Genomic DNA, 18,290 nt, shown 5'->3' on the forward strand with positions numbered 1-18,290 from the left:
CCGCCTGTCACCATACGGTGTCCGACATAGGCACATTGAACACGGTTGTGAGTTCCTCCCTATCTCAGGTACACCCCGCTGTCTATTGTCCACCACTGCCCCACCACGCCTCATCGAGCTCACGTAAGCACTCCAGTCAACCATGTGCCTTACCAGTTAGAAACCAAAGATTAGCTTCCAGATGTCATCACTGGTCCTACCACGTGAATAACCCTACACTCAACAAAACCTCCAACTCTCGCCATAACAAAACTAAGGCCCACTCGGCTCCTAAAATTGACTCTCCCCCTCATATTCACAAGGTCATCACTGCCCCTAAACTCAAAGGAGTGCTCATCAACACACGCACTGTCCCAGCACATGCTCTAGATATTGCAGATATCATTGTCACAGAAAACCTCGACTTTCTCACAATCATAGAAACATGGCTGCATGCAGCATCCGGCCCTTCCCTGGCCCTGGCCATCCCTGACAATTATTCCATCATCAGATGTGACAGGGACACAAATCAAACCAAGGGGGGTGGCCTAGCCTTCATATTTAAGAGCTTGCTTAACCTCAGAGCTGCCAATAGTCTGCGGCTGCCATCAGCGGAATTACTGACGATCAAATTGCCCATCTCACCCAACCACACAGCCACAGTACATCTCATCTACAGGCCTCCGGGCCTTACCTCTTCATTCGCAGAGGACATCTCATCAATCCTAGCTACCAGCACTAAGCACAACTCGCAAATCATTATATGGGGCGACTTCAATCTAGGATACCAAGACACGAATGACACCAAAGCCATTGACCTAGAAAGAATCCTAGCTGACTTCGGTCTCACCCAACATGTCACTGAACCCACCCACATCAAGGGCCGCACTCTTGACTGGGTCTCTGACATGAACTGTGCGCTCAACGTCACCTCCGTGTCGCCTTCTGCATGGTCCAATCACCACATAATATCATTTTCCATCAATTCCAGTCCCCCCTTAGATAAATCCAACCTTGCCCCTCCCACTGCCACACGCAACAAAAAGGATATTACGGTTGAGAACCTACTCCCACTTATCCTGCCTCTTTTACTACAGTGCTAGTAGACACCTATAACCTCACCATGCTAAAAGCCCTCAACACCATTGCCCCCCTCAAATTGCGCAAACAAAAACGCGGCTCCACCTTAACGCCTGGTTTACCCCGCACTTACGTGATCTGCGCAAAGAAAAAAGGAGAGCTGAGGCTCACAGGAAAAGCTCACCCTCTATAGTCAATAAAAACATCCTTACTGTAGCTTCCCTCACCTACAAAGAAGCCATTCTTGAGGCAAAAAAGGAAGTTTATAACAAATCAAATACCAAGGGACTCTTCAAGATCCTTAAGGAACTGGAGTCTCCTGTCGCCCCTCTTGATACATGTACCCCAGACACTGAAGGGTGCTCTAATATTCAAAAGGCATTAGTTGACAAAATTGTCATGCTCCAAGACAAAATGAATACTAAAAAAAGCCACCTCTCTGATTCAACGGGCAAGCTGCCGTCCTTCAAAATACCTACTCCTAAACACTCCTTCAAACCCTTCAGCTTCTCACCCCTCACTATCAAGGATGTCGAAAATATCATAATGAAGCTCAAGCCGCCAAGGTGACGCCTGCCCTGCACCGATCATAAAGGAAGCTGCACGTGACCTCGCCCCATTTATTACATCTTTCATCAATGCCTCCTTCAAATCAGGCACTGTACCTGACAACCTTAAGGATGCCTCGGTCATCCCCCTAATCAAAAAACCAAACCTCGATCCTAGTAACCCATCTAATTACAGGCCCATTACTACGGTGCCTTACCTTCTCAAAATCCTGGATCGGACGGCCTATCTCCAAATCCAGGCTTATCTCGAAACCAACAATCTACTAGGGCTTAGACAATCTGGCTTCTGTCCCAGACACGGTACAGAGACAGCTTTGATCGACTTAAAAACCCAAATCGAGGAACTGAAAGACAAGGTCAAACTGGCGCTCCTGCTACTCCTTGACCTTTCAGCAGCCTTTGATTTGGTTGATCACCAAATCCCCTGCCACCACCTCAAAATTGCGGCCCACTTCTCTGATACAGTTGCATCTTGGATCCGCTCTTTTCTGGCTAACAGAACGATGAGGGTCTTTTCTCACATTGCCGCAGCTGAACCAGCCCATGTCCCATGCAGAGTCCCACAAGGATCGTGTGTATCTCCCACACTCAATAACGTGTTTACTAAACCGCTCTTTTATATACTTGACTATCTGGGTGTCTCCTACACTAATTATGCGGATGACACCCAGATACTCATCCCTATCACTGGCGATTATGTAACAGATGCAAAAGCCCTCAATGCAGTCTACACTGTCATCCAGGCCTGGATGGCGCATCATGGGCTTTGCCTCAATGATGAAAAGATGGAACTGGTCATTCTTGGCACCCAATACAAACTTACACAGCTTGACCTCAAATACAAGTCCTTCATCATTGACAGAAACAATATCAAAGTATCCAACGACACAAAAACACTTGGAATATATCTTGACTCCACTCTATCCCTCAACCGACAAACCAACGCAGTTGTCTCAGCATCTTCCTATACCTGTAAATTGATCACAGCTTGTCACCCATTTTTGACGGAGAATTGTCTGATTCTAGCCAGGACTCTCATCATGTCCAAAGTCGATTATTGCAACACCCTTTATCTAGGGACTAGTCAAAGGAATATTGAGAAACTTCAGGTCTCTCAGAACAACGCCATAAGGGCAGCCCTCAACATTCCCAGGCGCTCCCACATCTCTAACACCAGACGCAGCTTGCGCTGGCTACCCATCACTCACCGCAAATCCCTCAAAGCACTTATGCTAACACATAAGGCCCAGAACAACGCAGCCTCGGCTTACCTATCCACGCGCTTTATACAACATACTGCAACTAGAGCACTTAGATCATCTCAGGCTCACACCTTGACTATTCCTAGTTTCAAGCTACAGACAGCCGGTGGTACGAGCTTCCCAGTCCTTGCGGCCAAACTCTGGAACACCGTACATGAACGGGATGCCTTAGACACCTCTCTATAATCCTTACTTCCGCTAACCACTCTCTGCTTGCTCATTGTACATTGACTGTTTTTTACCGTATACACAGATTTGGTCCTTTCTGTATATTCTATGCTCTAACTTTATGTAAATATATGTAAATTTGATACTTCACCTATTTTCTGTATCTTGTAACCGCTTTCTTAAACATGCGCCCAGATGCCCTGGGGCAAGGCGCGCAATACAAATAAACAAAATACAAATACACACTAGGTTTCTTGAATAAACAATTATACATTTATTTATCAGTCAGTTAGAATAAGCCTTCTTCAGAAGGGAGTAAGATAAAAAGTAACAAACAAATATACTTCAATACTATACACTTTTAGTTTCTAAATCAGTAAAGACCCTTTTGGGATGGGCCACAGACACAACCTACACCCTCAGGTGACTTCAATAGATAGGGTGCTGGGGACATTAATATCTTACTGGTTGCATTTAGAATACTGCTAAAAGGGGGTAAAAGGAAAAGGTTATTAGAACAAACAAGAGACCACACATTTTCTTAAGCAGGCAGATACTTAGAAAAGTCTTTGCACAATGTTTTATAAGTCATTGACCTCAACCAAAAACAGGAAGAGGTGCATTGCCAGGGGTCCAACGTGGACTCCTGTGCAGAAAACAACACAAAACACACATGATAAGGGAGTACAGGACAAGGGCATGGAGGTCCTGTCCCTCCAATGCATTGCCAGCATCACAGTAACACAATATGCTATACATTAACAGAACATATTGGATTGCTACTATCTTTCAAGTAATATCGCATTCAGTGCTAGAATACAATTTGAATTATGGACCTTGTCGTAGGTTTGTCAGGAACATCTTTCATGTTATACCAAATGCAGCACGGAGACAGCAATCATCCAAGTAGTAGATGATGCACTCAGAATCGCTCATACAGAGGATTTGTGTTTTTTATTTTTTATTTTTTTTATTTTTATTTATTTATTTATATTGCGCACCTAACCCCTAGAGGGGTAGCAAGGCGCTGCCCGAGTCTCCTCTGAGACCTCTGCTGCAGACCTGGGATGGGCTCATTCAGATCCACCAGTCATGTCTGGGGTCCCCCAAGGTTACTGTGTCTCCCAGGTATCTTCAATGTATACATTGCAGCCTTGCAAACTCTCCTCAACGACCCCAACATAGCCATCCATCAGTATGCTGATAGCCCCCTGCTGTACATGAAGGTCAGTGCCCCCCAGGACTTTGCTTGCATCTTCAAATGCCTGACTACTATCCAAAGATGGATGTCAAAGACCAACTTCAACTGAACCTAACCAAAACCAAATTTGACTTCATGCACCCCCTCCACTAAACAAGTCTTGCAATAATGACATGCACCTGAAAGGATTCACCCCCCGCAACCCCCAGATGTCAAACTACACCAAATCCCTGAGTTTCATTGTTTACTGTAGCCTTTCCATCCAAAAAGATCCAAAAAGGCACAGACCTCATGGCTACAGATGCACACTCTGAAAAATGGTACCCTTTGTTTCCCTGAACATATTCTGCATGGTGGTCCATGCTCTCGTTATCCCGCACATTGATGTTAATGTCAATGTTAAAGTATATTTGTACCGTGCACTATCACCACCAGAGTGGTCCCCTGACATTCCGGCGGCTCTGAAAGAAAAAGGGAGGGGTGGGGGGAGTTAGTGGGATGAGCTGGAGAAGTGCAAGAGAGAAGTGATGTGCTGTTGGCAGCCTCGGCCTGGAATTCTGTTGGCTGGGCTTGGGGTGTTACTGTTGGGAGACGTCATGTTCTGTTGTGGTGGTCCATGTGTGCTTTGTTTTGTTGTTGTAATATAGTGAAGTTTGTGCGGATTGTTGCGTTGTATGTTTGTGGTTGTGTTTGGTCAGAGTTTGAGAGGTGTATGCAGAGGTTGAAGTTGTTAGTGGGTTGGTTAATTGGTATTGCTGTCTGGAAATGGGGCGCTACATTTCCCATTCCTAATTCGGTGGGGTGTGCGAGTGTCACCGTTTCTGCATCCAGAACACGGTTGTGCAACGCTCACGGTCTCTTTACCATATGGCATCCGTTCATATGCATAACCTTGCCCAAGTGGTGTACCGGCCATCTACGTGGCCCCTGTTTGTGTGCGGGGCGGGCAGGCGTTTTGTGCATCCCCTGCAGTCTAGCCCAGAGAGCATTCCCAATCTAGTCTAGTAGGGGGGTGGCATCGGTAAGCCCGGGTTTGTTCCCTGCATAAGTTCGGTCTCCTCGGCTTCACCCTCTTATTTGGTTGCTCATTCATTTTACCGCTACTACCCCCTTTGGAGTGTGGCAATGCTAGCGCTTGCAATTATCTCCATGCCCTGTGTGTTATGCACATTGTTTTGAAGGTGATGCAATGTTTGACTGGGAGCCAGTGCAGTGTTTTTAGGGCTAGAGTGATGTGGTCTCTTCTGGATAGTTTGAGGAGGAATCTGGCTGCTGTATTTTGGATCCGTTGTAGTTTCTTCAGGATTTATTCTGGTGGTCCCGAATTTTTGCATAGTCGATTCTTGACATGATTAGGGCGACGATTGTGAGTGTTTTGTGGGTGAAGCAGAGGAAAGGTAACATTTGTCTTGCCGTGTGAAGGAGGAAGAAGCATTTCTTGATTATTGCATTTATTTGTGGTTCTAAGGTTAGGGTGTTGTCCATCAGAACTCACAGATTTTTTACTATCTTAGATGGAATTGGTGCGGTTTCCATTTCTGTTGGCCATGGAATATAGGTGTTGTTCTCTTGATGTTTGGATATAATCATGATTTCTGTCTTTCCTGGGTTGATTTTCAAGTTGTTGGCATTCATCCAATTAAAGACTTCTTTTAGACATTCGATTAGGGTTGAGTGATCGGTTTGATTGTTTCCGATTTTGTAGATGATTTGAACAACATCTGCGTAGTTGTAGCATGTAATGTATTTTTTGAAGATTCTGATTAGTGCAGTTTGGTAGATGTTGAAGTGCAGTAGTGATAGTGATGACCCTTGTGGTACTCCACAGTCGTTGATTTGTGGTGTGGATTTGAAGGGCTTTAACCAAACGGTTTCTGTTCTGTCGGCTAGGAAAGATTTAGTCCAGAGTAGTTCCGTGTCTGTTATGCCTATGTCTTCTAGTCTTTTGGTTAGGGTGTCATGACTAACTGTGTCAAAGGCCGCTGAGAGGAAGAGCAGAATCAGGGCTGAGGTTAGAGTCCGTGTTTGTTTTTAGGTCGTCCCAGATGGATGGTAGAGCTGTTTCTGTTCCTCTTGCGGGTCTGAAGCCGACTTGTGCTTGGTCCAGCAGGTGGTGTGTTTCTATGTGTTGTTGGGTTAATTTGTATACATAGGTTTCCAGGAGTTTTGCTGGGTAGGGAATGTTTGAGATCAGCCTGTAGTTGGAGAGGTCTTCCACGTTTGCACTTGTGTTTTTTAAGAGTGGCTTGATACATGCTGTTTTGAAGGATCTTGGTACGGTTCCTGTTGCTAGTGAGAGATTTAGGAGGTATCTGTAATATTCTGATGGTGTTCCTTGTGCGAGGATTGATTTGTAGATGTCAGGTGGGCATGGATCCATGGGTGAACCTGATTTCTTGCTGTATTTCACCAGCAAGACAAAAGCCTCTGCTGATATTTCGGGATAGTTTTGGAGTTTATGCTGTGGTTCTGTGTTAGATTTGGTTGGTTGGATGTTATGGTTGGTTGGTTGGCTGTTATGGTTGGTTGGTTGGCTGTTTTGTATGATTTGTCGTATGTCGTTGATTTTGTTCTTGAAGTGGTCTGCCAGGTCGTTGCAAAGTTTCTCTGAAGGGGTTGGGGAGTTGTTGCAGCCAGGTGGGTTTCTCATTTCTTTAATGATGTTGAACATTTCTTTTTGTGAGTTTGTCGTGTTGGTGATTCTGTTGTCATAATGCCTACTCTTTGCCTTCTGTATGTCCTTCTTGTATGTTCTGATTTGTTTCTGGAACAGTTTTTTGTTCTGGGTTGTATTCTTTCCTCCATTCCAGCTCAATTTTCTTGTTGTCTTTTTTCATGGTGTTTAGTAGTGGTGTGAACCATTTTGCCATTGCTCTTTTTTTTTGATGGGGTGAATGGTTTTTCTGGGGCGTTCTTTTCGATTGTATCAGCTATCCATTTGTGTAGCAGCTCCGCTTTCCCGTCTAGATCAGCCAGCTCTAGTTCTGTAATTGAGGGTTTTGATGTCACCAGTTGTTCGAACAGGTTGCTTGTTTTAACTGTTTTCCAGTTTCTTTTTGTGGTGGTTGTCAGTTTGGGGGCCTTGATGCAGAGTGGAGTTGGTAGTTTGATGATGAAAGGGATGATGAGATGGTCGCTCCACAATATTTGTATCAGTGGAGCCGTGGTGATGAGTTTTTCCTGGGCGAAGATTGCGTAGAGAGTGTGTCCTGCTGAGTGTGTTGCTCCTTTGACCAGCTGTCATAGTTTCATGGTTGTCAGTTGTCTGGTTGGGAGTTGGCATGACTTGCCAGATGTTGAAATCCCCCAGTATAATTAGATGTTTGTTCTTGATGGCTAGGTTGGTGATGGCTTCTATGACGTTATCGACGAAGGTTGCATCATATGACGGTGGTCTGTACACTAGGATGAATGTGATGTTGGTTTTTTGGGTTCGCTGATAGGTGTATGACCATGGTTTCGCAGTTGATGATGTTGAGAGGGTCGTCCGTTTTTTCATTTTTAGGTGCTCTTTGTTAGGCAGAAACCTGTGCAGTTCCCTTAGGGACCACTGCAAAAGATTTAGGACTACAGGTGGTTGGCAGTAAACCCAATTGGTAGCAGTCTGTACCACCGAGATTTACCTGGTAGCTCTGGCTGAGCAGTCAGACTTCTCTCAAGATGAGTTAGGCAGTATATAGAGTATACACAATAGGTACAGTAGCACAAGCAAACACTGACCCAGAGCTTTGGTGTAAAAGTATATAATTATTTATTTAAAGACACACCAGGTAAGTAAATTCAACACACAGTCACTATTATATATATATATATATATATATATATATATATATATATATATATATACAACACTAATTACTTTTTAGACAAGTCTTAGTGAGAAATACCACTTATTTTCAGACAGAGGTGAGCGCTTAACCTAAGATGGCACTCTAATAAGTTATATAAAAAGGGAGGAAAGAGGCAGAGTTATGGAAGCACACAAATTCAATACTTTTCAAAGAACCACAGTGAGGCAGGTTAGGCAAAGTCTACTGGAGAGCAAGGAAGTTCAAATGCCAGGCCCACTCTTAGAGAGAGCAAGCGAAATGTGTCCAGGATCACACAGTGGGGTTATGCCCAAATAGTCTTTGTAGATAGTTCACAAAAGATTGAGATCAAGGCAGGAAAAGTTAGTTAACAGGCCCCAGGCTAACCCAGATAGAAAGTCGAGGATTTACTGTCACCCCAAACGATCTGTCGCAAGGGAAGCCAGGCGGGACACAGTACCTGAAATGGGAAGAACGCTCCAGCGGGGGCAGTTGTTCCTGGCAACGGGTGCAAGTTGGTATTTCGTCCAGAGGTAGAGGAGGTCTCGACGTGGAGGAAAGATGAAGGTTGTTGCACTGCCAGGGAAGAAACCAGCCGCAGAGTTTTCCGGTTAAAGGTACTACCCTTTTCTTCGCGGTAGTGGTAAACCGTGGTATTCCGGTTGCCGGGGGCTTGGCACGGGCAAGGCAGCTACGAGATGGTCCAGGAAGGTGAAAAGACTGACAAACTGGTTATCCCCACCAGTCAAAGGAAGAAGACTCTCTGGACTGGAGATCTCCTCTGTCGTCAGGAAAAGTGGTGAGACGGTTCAGCAGGGCTCCACCGGTGGCGTTGTCGTTGCAGGTCAGCTCGGCTTCTCCCTCCTCGGATTCTTTAGGTCCTGTGGCGACTTCTGAAGTTCCAGTCCTCAAAGCCCTGCTTTTATGCAGAAAAGCCCCATTCATTCAGCCTAGCTGTCACTCAAACATGCTAAGTGGTGAGCCGGGCAGCTCACCACTTGCGCCAATCACACAAGAGTGCGACTTGAGTTGCTGAGGCAACTCAGTCCAGGGTGACCAAACGCCCTCCCACACCCCCTGTGTTACCCAGACAGAGTGCCACCACTTTTGGAGGCTTCTGTGGAGAAGCCCGCCAAAAAGTGGAACAAAGGGCTCGACTTGGGTTGGAGTCACAGAAGCGAACACAAACGCCATTTTGGAACCAAGTTTCGGCAAAAAATACCAACCGGTGAATGTATATTCATTTAATAAACCGGCGGTATGTTCGAGGCTATTTTAAAAAATGGTAGCCTCAAACAATGGGAAAATCCCATAGGAATATATTCGCGGTGGAATTTAAAAAGTAGTATCCACTGCCACCAGCCAAAATTCGGTCGGGGGGGACTGGACAGTGCCCCCTCGAACAACAGACCTCGGGGCAATCGAATTGCCCCGACCAGTACGTCCACAATATGATGGTTTGTACTGGTTCTGTTAACAATTTGAGACTAGTAAAGCCAATGGTGTCTTTACATGCCCTGGGAGACAGTAGTCAGTCCCAGGGTATGGAGTCTATGTTTGGGGGTCGCTACAACACCCCTGGGTTACTGCACGGAGGGTGCTGTGTAACCCACATATCAAAAACACATGAAGCCCTATGGGGTAAAGGACCCCATAGCCCATAGAACACATACAAAGTCAAAGGAACACCTCAAATCATGTCTAAGAGTGGGAGAAAAAGAGTCTCACTCTTAGCAGGAGAAAAAAAAATAAACCCCAAAAATCCAGCAAAGCTGCTGGGGGACTCACTAGGTTAGGAAATTAGCCTTTACAAAGAATTCTCCCTAACATTCTTTGAATGCTATCGTGAGGCCTCCTCCTTTTTTATGTTTTTGTTTATTTGAAGGCATTTGAAGTTGGCTGGGAGGCAGCTTTGGAGTGTGATTTTGTAGTTGTCATCCAGCCATGTTTCTGTGATGAATAGGGGGTCTATGCCATTGTCATTGAGGAGGTCAAAGATTTCTGTTGAGTGTTTTGACATGGATCTTGCATTTAATAGATTGCAGTGCAGTTTAGAGGTGTGGTTTGGTTTGGTTTTATTGTTGGGGTCGTCTTCTGGTCGGTGTTGGTGATGAGGAAATTACCCCTCCAGTGGCCTTTTAGCTGCCTGCCTGGCCCGCAGTGGATGCATCCATTTGGACTGGAGGGTAGTATGCCTCTTTACTCATCCATACTTCATGTAGGCAAGGAGGGCTGTGGCAGGCAACTGTACAATACCCCACCAGTCATACTAAGGAGCAATCAATATGGGCTTCCCAGAGTCCTCCTGCCAACCAGTTGCTCAGCCCACCTGGAATAGGGACGCATTGAAGATAACAGGCAGGCTCTAGAGTACAGAGACATGGGCATGGCTGAAAGCAGCAGGAAGGGTGGTTGATTAGGCCAAGCACTGGCAGACAGTCATTCACAGTTTGCCCGCAGGCTGATGCAAAATTAATGATGCTGGGAGACAAGGGGACTGGGCCATCCTCCTGATAACCCTGCTGAAAGCAGGCCACCATCTTGTGGAAACATGCATGGATCTGGTGAACCTTCCCTGAAGGGAGAACATGTGCTTTACATTTTTGAAGGAGGAAGATAATAGCATAGCTCTAAGTGACTCTTCTCTTTAATCGTGGAATAAACGCTGACCTGAGTGAACAAGTGGTTTTAGCTGTGTTGAGAGGGTTATTTTGTCAAGGTCACAAATGTAGCTGTTGCTGCTTCTGAATAAAGAACCACAATGATTGTTTTTTCACTCAAGGAGTTCTGAAGGAAGCATGGAGAGACTAGGATGGAGGGTGTTGAGGTACATCACGGCAGTCTTCTTTTTATTACAATCACTTTTTATAGCAATTTCTGGGCAGATAAATGAATCGCCATTGGGGGAGCAGGGAGATGGAGATGCAAAGGCGATGTCAGATGGAGACGCACCGCACAAGGATGTGGTTGGACCCAGATGGTCACATGTTGTGGTCCTTGACACCCTGAAATAGAGGCACAGCTTCTGGATGGTGATTTTACTTATGCAGCCTAATATGGTGGCTATATAGATGACGCATCTGAGATGAGGGGAGGCACTCAGAAGATGACAGTGCTCAGATGGGGCTGGTTTTGCCATCTTGTACACAAATGTCATCTGTCCCCCCGGGGAGAAAATACTGTAATAAAAATACTGCACCAACATGGCCGCCATGGAATAGGAAGGCGGGGCTCCATGGCGGCCAGAGCGGGGATGAGAGCAGCTGTGGCGGCGGGACTCACTGCCGCAGCTAAACAGGTGAAATTTGGGGGAGAGATTAAAAAAAAAAAGCAGGGTCGGTGGGGGGAAGATGGCGGGCAGGGGAGCTGATTGTCAGGCGGCATAGCACGCAGGCTTTCCCTGGTAGTGTCAGCCCGCCTTCCTAGCCACTTGATTGGCTGTCTACCCCGCCCAGGGTGCTAATACAGGATCAATGCCATATGGGTCACACACAACGTTATTGAATGTGCAACAGATGCTGGCCTAGCAGTGATCTCCCTTTGAGATCATGGATCCATTGGATTATGTTGAGCAGTTTGGGCTTGGAATCTCAACGGTACATCAGCAGTAATGTGTGCAATCAGCAAATGGTGACAATCAGCTGTTGGTTATTAATGATTGGGCTCCATCGCCACTGGGTACTAGGGGTGTGGTGAAAGCAGGTCTCAGGGGACAATTTAGGGATTCACAGCACAGGGGGTATGGGGCATGCTGGGATTCACAGCACAGGGGGTATGGGGCATGCTGGGATTGAACCTAAGGATTAATTATTAGTATCCACAAAATGAAGGAGCTCTGGATTGCGTTATGGGAAATTGGCAAATAGGAGCTAAGCATAGTGCCCCCTCACCCCTCTTGAAAACGTGTGGTATTTTGAACAACTCAATAATAGTGGTATCCCTATGGCTAATTAACCTCAGTACGTGGCAATGGCTCATTTGTACAAACAATTAGACAGGCAAATGGGATGATATTGAGGAGTTAGAGGGAATCTCATACTCTTTGCCCCATTGCAACATTTTTATTCTATCAGTCTCTGACAGAAGCTTGATTGTTTTGTCAATCCTGAGGAAAGTGATGTGTGTGGAGTTTATCTGCATTTAAAGTCTGTGTTTGAATGTAGTATAGCATGGCATATCCCATTATCACAGTGGAAAGAAACTGGTGCTTTTACTTAATTTCTAAATTCATTTCTTATTTCCTCAATAGTGCTTTTGGTTATATATTTGTGTTTGGTGAAATATATATTTACCCAAATATAATGAGGTTGTCAGTGATAGCATAATCGTGTCCTGATTGGTGACAAACAGCTGACCTACTATCAAAAACCAGCCTTTATGGTTTGTTTATGGAAATGGGGTTCTTTCATGTGCTAGTTTTGTTATTTGTGAATAAATAAAATGTTACAACATATATGCATGAGGAATCCAATAGCACTTAAAATGGTTGTTCACCCAGCCTGTGTTTATTTTTCCTCATGCTGTATCACACTGGTTCTGCTGCATGTCATATTGGTCATATATTTTTATCATTGGAACCCTACTACTCTTCCACCTATTCGGGTGCATGTCCCCAAATACATGGTACTCTAGAATTTAAAGCATCATTAATTACTTTACTTAAGTAATGCACAACACTGCTACTGAGAGCCATTTTGCCTGTTCACGTGATGCCTGCGACTGTTGAAACTAATAATGTGCATCTCCTTGCGTTGCAATAGGTGATTGATGCCCCGGAAATGCAACAGCAGAGATACATTTCTTTGGACTAATGCAGTGCAAACTTCATTGTTAGATTATGCAATTTCCAGACACCTTCAAAGTGTGCAGGTTTGGAGTCCGGTTATCTTTCAGAGTATTCAGGAACTGTGATTGAGAAGCCTATTGGATACATGGTGGCCTCCGTCCTTGCAACCTGTTCATGGTAACATTCTGTAACAAGAGCTGCACTAAATACCTGGCATTACACACTATGGATGGCAACAGTCTGTGCTTTGCAGCAAGACCCGCCTTTTGTTTTGTTTGTAATTCCTGAGAGAACACGTGGGTTCCGAATGTAAAGCTAGTTTGTTTTAAGTGATTTTCTTTTTTAAAACACCTGCAAATGTGAATGGACAAACCGTATCCATGCACTGAATATTTCCAAAACTTCAGTCAGAAAGAAAATTGTCACCAGAAATGACCTAGACATGAGAAAGTTCAGAATGTGGGAAATGTCATCTCAAGAACAGACTTATTGCCCACATGAGGACATGGGCGAAAATACCTTTCTGTGCACTGAAGTTGAAAATAGTGACTATTTGTATGATGCACTCATCTGCCAACAGCAAATGCATACACCTGAAAAATCTTACGTCTACAATCAATGTGGGAAAGTGTTTGCTCAGATGGGAGGTCTTATTCACCACCACAGAGTACATACCGGGGGTAAACATAGGTGCACTGAATGTGGGAAAGTGTTTGCTCAGATGGGAGGTCTTATTCACCACCACAGAGTACATACCAAGGGTAAACATCATAGGTGCACTGAATGTGGGAAAGGCTTTGCTAGGAAGGAACATCTTATAAGCCATCAGAGAACACATACAGGTGAGAAACCTCATGAATGCATTGAATGTGGGAAAGGGTTTACTCAGAAGGAACATCTTACTATCCACCAGAGAACACATACAGGTGAGAAACCTCATGAATGTAGTGAATGTGGGAAAGGGTTTGCTCAGAAAGGACATCTTAATAGCCACCAGAGAACACATACAGGTGAGAAACCTCATGAATGCACTGAATGTGGGAAAGGGTTTGCTCACAAGGGAGTTCTTACTATCCACCAGAGAACACATACTGGTGAGAAACCTCATGAATGCACTGAATGTGGGAAAGGGTTTGTTAAAAAGGAAAATCTTATTCACCATCAGAGAACACATACAGGTGAGAAACCTCATGAATGCACTGAATGTGGAAAAGGGTTTGCTAGGAAGGACCATCTTATTAGTCACCAGAGAACACATACAGGCGAGAGACCTCATGAATGCACTGAATGTGGGAAAGGGTTTGCTCACAAGGGTGAGCTTAATATCCACCAGAGAACACATAGAGGTGAGAAACCTCATGAGTGTAGTGAATGTGGGAAAGGGTTTGCTCAGAAAGGACATCTTAATATCCACCAGAGAACACATACAGGGGAGAAACCTCATGAATGCACTGAATGTGGGAGAGGGTTTGCTCATAAGGGAGTTCTTACTATCCACCAGAGAACACATTCAGGTGAGAAACCTCATGAGTGCACTGAATGTGGGAAAGGGTTTGTTAAGAAGGAAAATCTTATTCGTCATCAGAGAACACATACAGGTGAGAAACCCCATGAGTGCACTGAATGTGGAAAAGGGTTTGCTCAGAAAGGACATCTTATTTGCCACCAGAGAGCACATACAGGTGAGAAACCTCATGAGTGCACAGAATGTGGGAAAGGGTTTGCTATGAAGGGATATCTTACTATCCACCAGAGAACACATACAGGTGAGAAACCTCATGAGTGCACAGAATGTGGGAAAGAATTTCCAGAGAAGGGCTCTCTTACTATCCATCAGAGAACACATACAGGTGAGAAACCTCATGAGTGCACTGAATGTGGGAAAAGGTTCGCTCATAAGCGAGCTCTTACTATCCACCAGAGAATGCATACAGGTGAGAAACCTCATGAGTGCACTGAATGTGGGAGAAAGTTTTCTCACAACGGAGATCTTATTCGCCACCACAGAACACATACAGGTGAAAAACCTTATGAGTGCACTGAATGTGGGAAAGGGTTTGCTCAGAAGGGAGGTCTTATATACCACCAGAGAGCACATACAGGTGAGAAGCCTTATTAGTGCACTGAATGTGGGAGAGGTTTTGCTCACAAGGGAGAACTTACTATCCACCAGAGAACACATACAGGTGAGAAACCTTATGAGTGCACTGAATGCGGGAGAGGTTTTGCTCACAAGGGAGAACTTACTATCCACCAGAGAACACATACAGGTGAGAAACCTCATGAGTGTAGTGAATGTGGGAAAGGGTTTGCACACAAGGGACATCTTACTATCCACCAGAGAATGCATACAGGTGAGAAACCTAATGTGTGCACTGAATGTGGGAATTGGTTTGCTCAGAAGGGATATCTTACTCTCCATCAGAGAACACATGCAGCTGATAAACCGGTGTGTTGAAGTGGATTTTTGTTTGGGAGGTGGCAGGGTGGTAATATCTGATTGATCACCAGATAACATATACTGGTGTGAAACCACACATGAGTAGTGAATGAGGGAAATGGTTGAGTTGTTTGGGAGGTCTTATTTACCATCAGGCCACACATGCAGATTTGAAACCTCATGGGTGCACCAAATGTAGTGCTTGTTTTTGAAGAGGGATCCTATTCTACACCAGAAGACATGTGTGATGCTAGAAATGCATTGGAGGGACAGGGCCTCCATGTCCTTGTCTTGTATTCCTTTTATCATATGTGAACGAGTTAATGGTTTCTCATGGACTAAAACTGAACTCTGACTAAACTGTATATTGATTGTTGAGCTTGCACCAGGCACTTGGCATGTTTCCCTGGCCTTCCTCTGAGCTTGGTGCTCACGCTATCTTCCTGGCTGTCAAAATCTACTCTGGGCTTTCTCTTGTCTCTCACACACCTTGGTTGGCAGTAGTTTATTTCCATATGAAATAGTTGCAGAATAACCACCCTTTTATAAACTTTCACACTCTGTTAGTTGCTACAGCCCTAATTGTTTTCCAGACTGGACTATGGCAAGGCCATTTTCTTTTCTGTGCCCCCTGACATATGTGACTAATGTCAGGTGGCAAAGAACGTGCCAACCTGCTTCCTTCAGGCATTCAGAAGTGTGGTTATATCACTCTGGTTCATTCTCTCAGGTGGGGTTCAAGGTGCTTCCTCTAGCCTTTCATGAAACAGGTCCCCCCCATCATGTCCCCGCTAACCGCAATCCACCCGTCCATCTTTGTCCTCCCTGTAGCTTTAGTTATTTCCCTCCAGATATGGATCTCCTGTTCCAGGTAGTGACCTTCATATGCTTGCTGAAGACCATCTATCTTGGTTTGCCTTTCCTTAATTTTGCTGGATTCTCTTATGTTTTAATGCCTACCAGCTGTTTGTACCCATAATCCTTTGGGCAGATAATGCGCTTTAAACAAAAAAATAAAGAAGGCAGCCCTACAGATAAATGGTTTATTGTCAACATGTAACTCCCATGAGTTTACAAATACTCCCATCAAAAAAAGTTGTAATACTCCCAACTATAAAACTAGAAGCAATGGACACAAAGGTGCCGGCCTTCCTGCCCTCGCCCCCCGCCCCATGGATATATTCATCCCAGTGATACCAGCCACGCAGTGCCACTGGATTGTGTTCTACAGGGATTACTGCATGATATGGAGCAAAGCTGTAGAGTAAAATGTAATGAACCCATAGGTGCCGGCCTTCCTGCTCTCGCCCCTCCCTAGCCCCATGGATATGCTCATCCCAGTGATGCCAGCCATGCAGTGCCACTGGAAGCTGTTCTACAGGTATCACTCCCTGATATTCAGTGAAGCTATAAAGTAAAATTCATAGTTTGTTTTGAATTGCTAGGTTCAAAAAAGTGTGAATTAAAAAGAGTTACCATTTTTTCTACTTCAGTAAAAAGAAAAATGTCTCCACTGGGAATGAGTATTACACTTTTTTCACCCCATTAAGTAATTTTACTTTCAACTTCAAAACGTAGCGATTCAAACATTCCAATTTTAAATGATCTAGTGTCATTAATACACAAGAAGAACGTTATATTCCCACACAGCGATGAATAATTAGACTAAGCTTGGCACAACACGTCAAAAGGCAATGTTCATCAAGGGGAAAACATGAAGGATGGAATCCATAAAACTGGAAGCTCCAATATTACTCAAGTCTTTCTCCACCGGATCCCTTCCAGTGCCACTATTGCCTCTGTCTAGTGGAGCACTTACAGGGATTAAAAAGCCCCCCTGGGCTCAGACCAGCACATGGTGGTACAATGCATGCCCACTGGTAAAGCACTATTTTATAAGAAATTGATTCAATTTGAATGCAATGGAGAAGATATCAAGTGTTCCATTAAATTATGTGTAAATGTATTTAAAAAGGTGACATTTTGTGAAAAGAAAAGAGTGGAAAGGGCACGTGGAAAAGAGGTATCCATTGAACTCTGTATCAATACAACTTGTGCAAATTTGCAAATGTGGGTCCATTCTTTCTAAAATATAAGTGTTGTGGGTGTAATGCTGCTCTCTTATTTCCAAGAAGACACAGATGAGAACAATGTTTACCAAATGATATTGATCCTGGATAAGCTGACATGCTGAATTTAAACCTTACCCACTGTGTTTATAAACTGAATGAAATGCTGATTAAAAGAACATTGAGCTTCAGCCAATATGTCACTGTGTTAACATTAATAATACATGTTTTGTTGTACTTCTATTTGTATGTTACATTATTTAATTTTTTTGGCTTTTGGCTTTACCTTGGAGTAAGCTGCTTCCTGCAACAAAGGTGATAACTTTTTTTTTTAAGTGGTGGGGAGACATTCTGGATTTCAGTTTAATGTTAGAATGAATGTTATTCTCACAATTCTCACCACAACAGGAGTAATGGGATATGCACAAGGTCATATTTTCTTTAATGAATGATATATGATATGATATTTTATTTGTATCACACTCATACACAGGTGTTTCAGAGTGCTAAGAGGCAAGGGAGGGGAAACAAGGGAGGACAGAACAACAATCTTACTAGGTCCAGTGACATTGAGAACGTACAAGAGCAGGGGAGAGGTAAGGGGGAAAGTGTGAGCAACAGGGGGGAGTGGAAAGTGCTGAACACACGATAGAACAACAATAGGTAGTGCGGCCAGCAAGTGTGAGAATAAGTTGTAGACAACAGGTGTCTGATAAGTGCTAGAAGGGGACTGTAGGGTTGCAGCTACAGACCCAAGTGGAGGGGTTGACAGGAGGCAGTGCGGGTGTGTGGCTGGGAGAGCAGCGGCCTGGGCCCAAAATCAGAGGGTAACCAGGTGCCCGGTGCCAAAGCAGAGAGATTAGCAGGGGAGAGGAAGAGCGAAGGCAGAAGCAAAGAGGAAGGTCTTGAGGTGCTTCCGGACCCGAA

At 44.5% G+C, this 18,290-nt stretch overlaps 1 protein-coding gene across 1 annotated transcript in view; it reads left to right on the forward strand.

Annotated features, from left to right (window-relative positions):
* Nucleotides 1–17,554, forward strand: part of LOC138498174 (zinc finger protein 615-like) — a 113,867-nt gene extending 96,313 nt beyond the window's left edge. The window contains exon 3 of the mRNA XM_069622058.1: nt 12,829–17,554. Within this exon, the coding sequence (XP_069478159.1) occupies nt 13,297–14,973 (1,677 nt within the window). The 5' untranslated portion in view covers nt 12,829–13,296 and the 3' untranslated portion in view covers nt 14,974–17,554. The remainder of the gene's footprint in view (nt 1–12,828) is intronic.
* The last annotated feature ends 736 nt before the right edge of the window (nt 17,555–18,290 follow it).

The sequence above is a fragment of the Ambystoma mexicanum genome, chromosome 5q (genome assembly GCF_040938575.1).
Source record: "Ambystoma mexicanum isolate Mex_15411 chromosome 5q, UKY_AmexF1_1, whole genome shotgun sequence".
Classification (NCBI taxonomy): Eukaryota; Metazoa; Chordata; class Amphibia; order Caudata; family Ambystomatidae; genus Ambystoma; species Ambystoma mexicanum.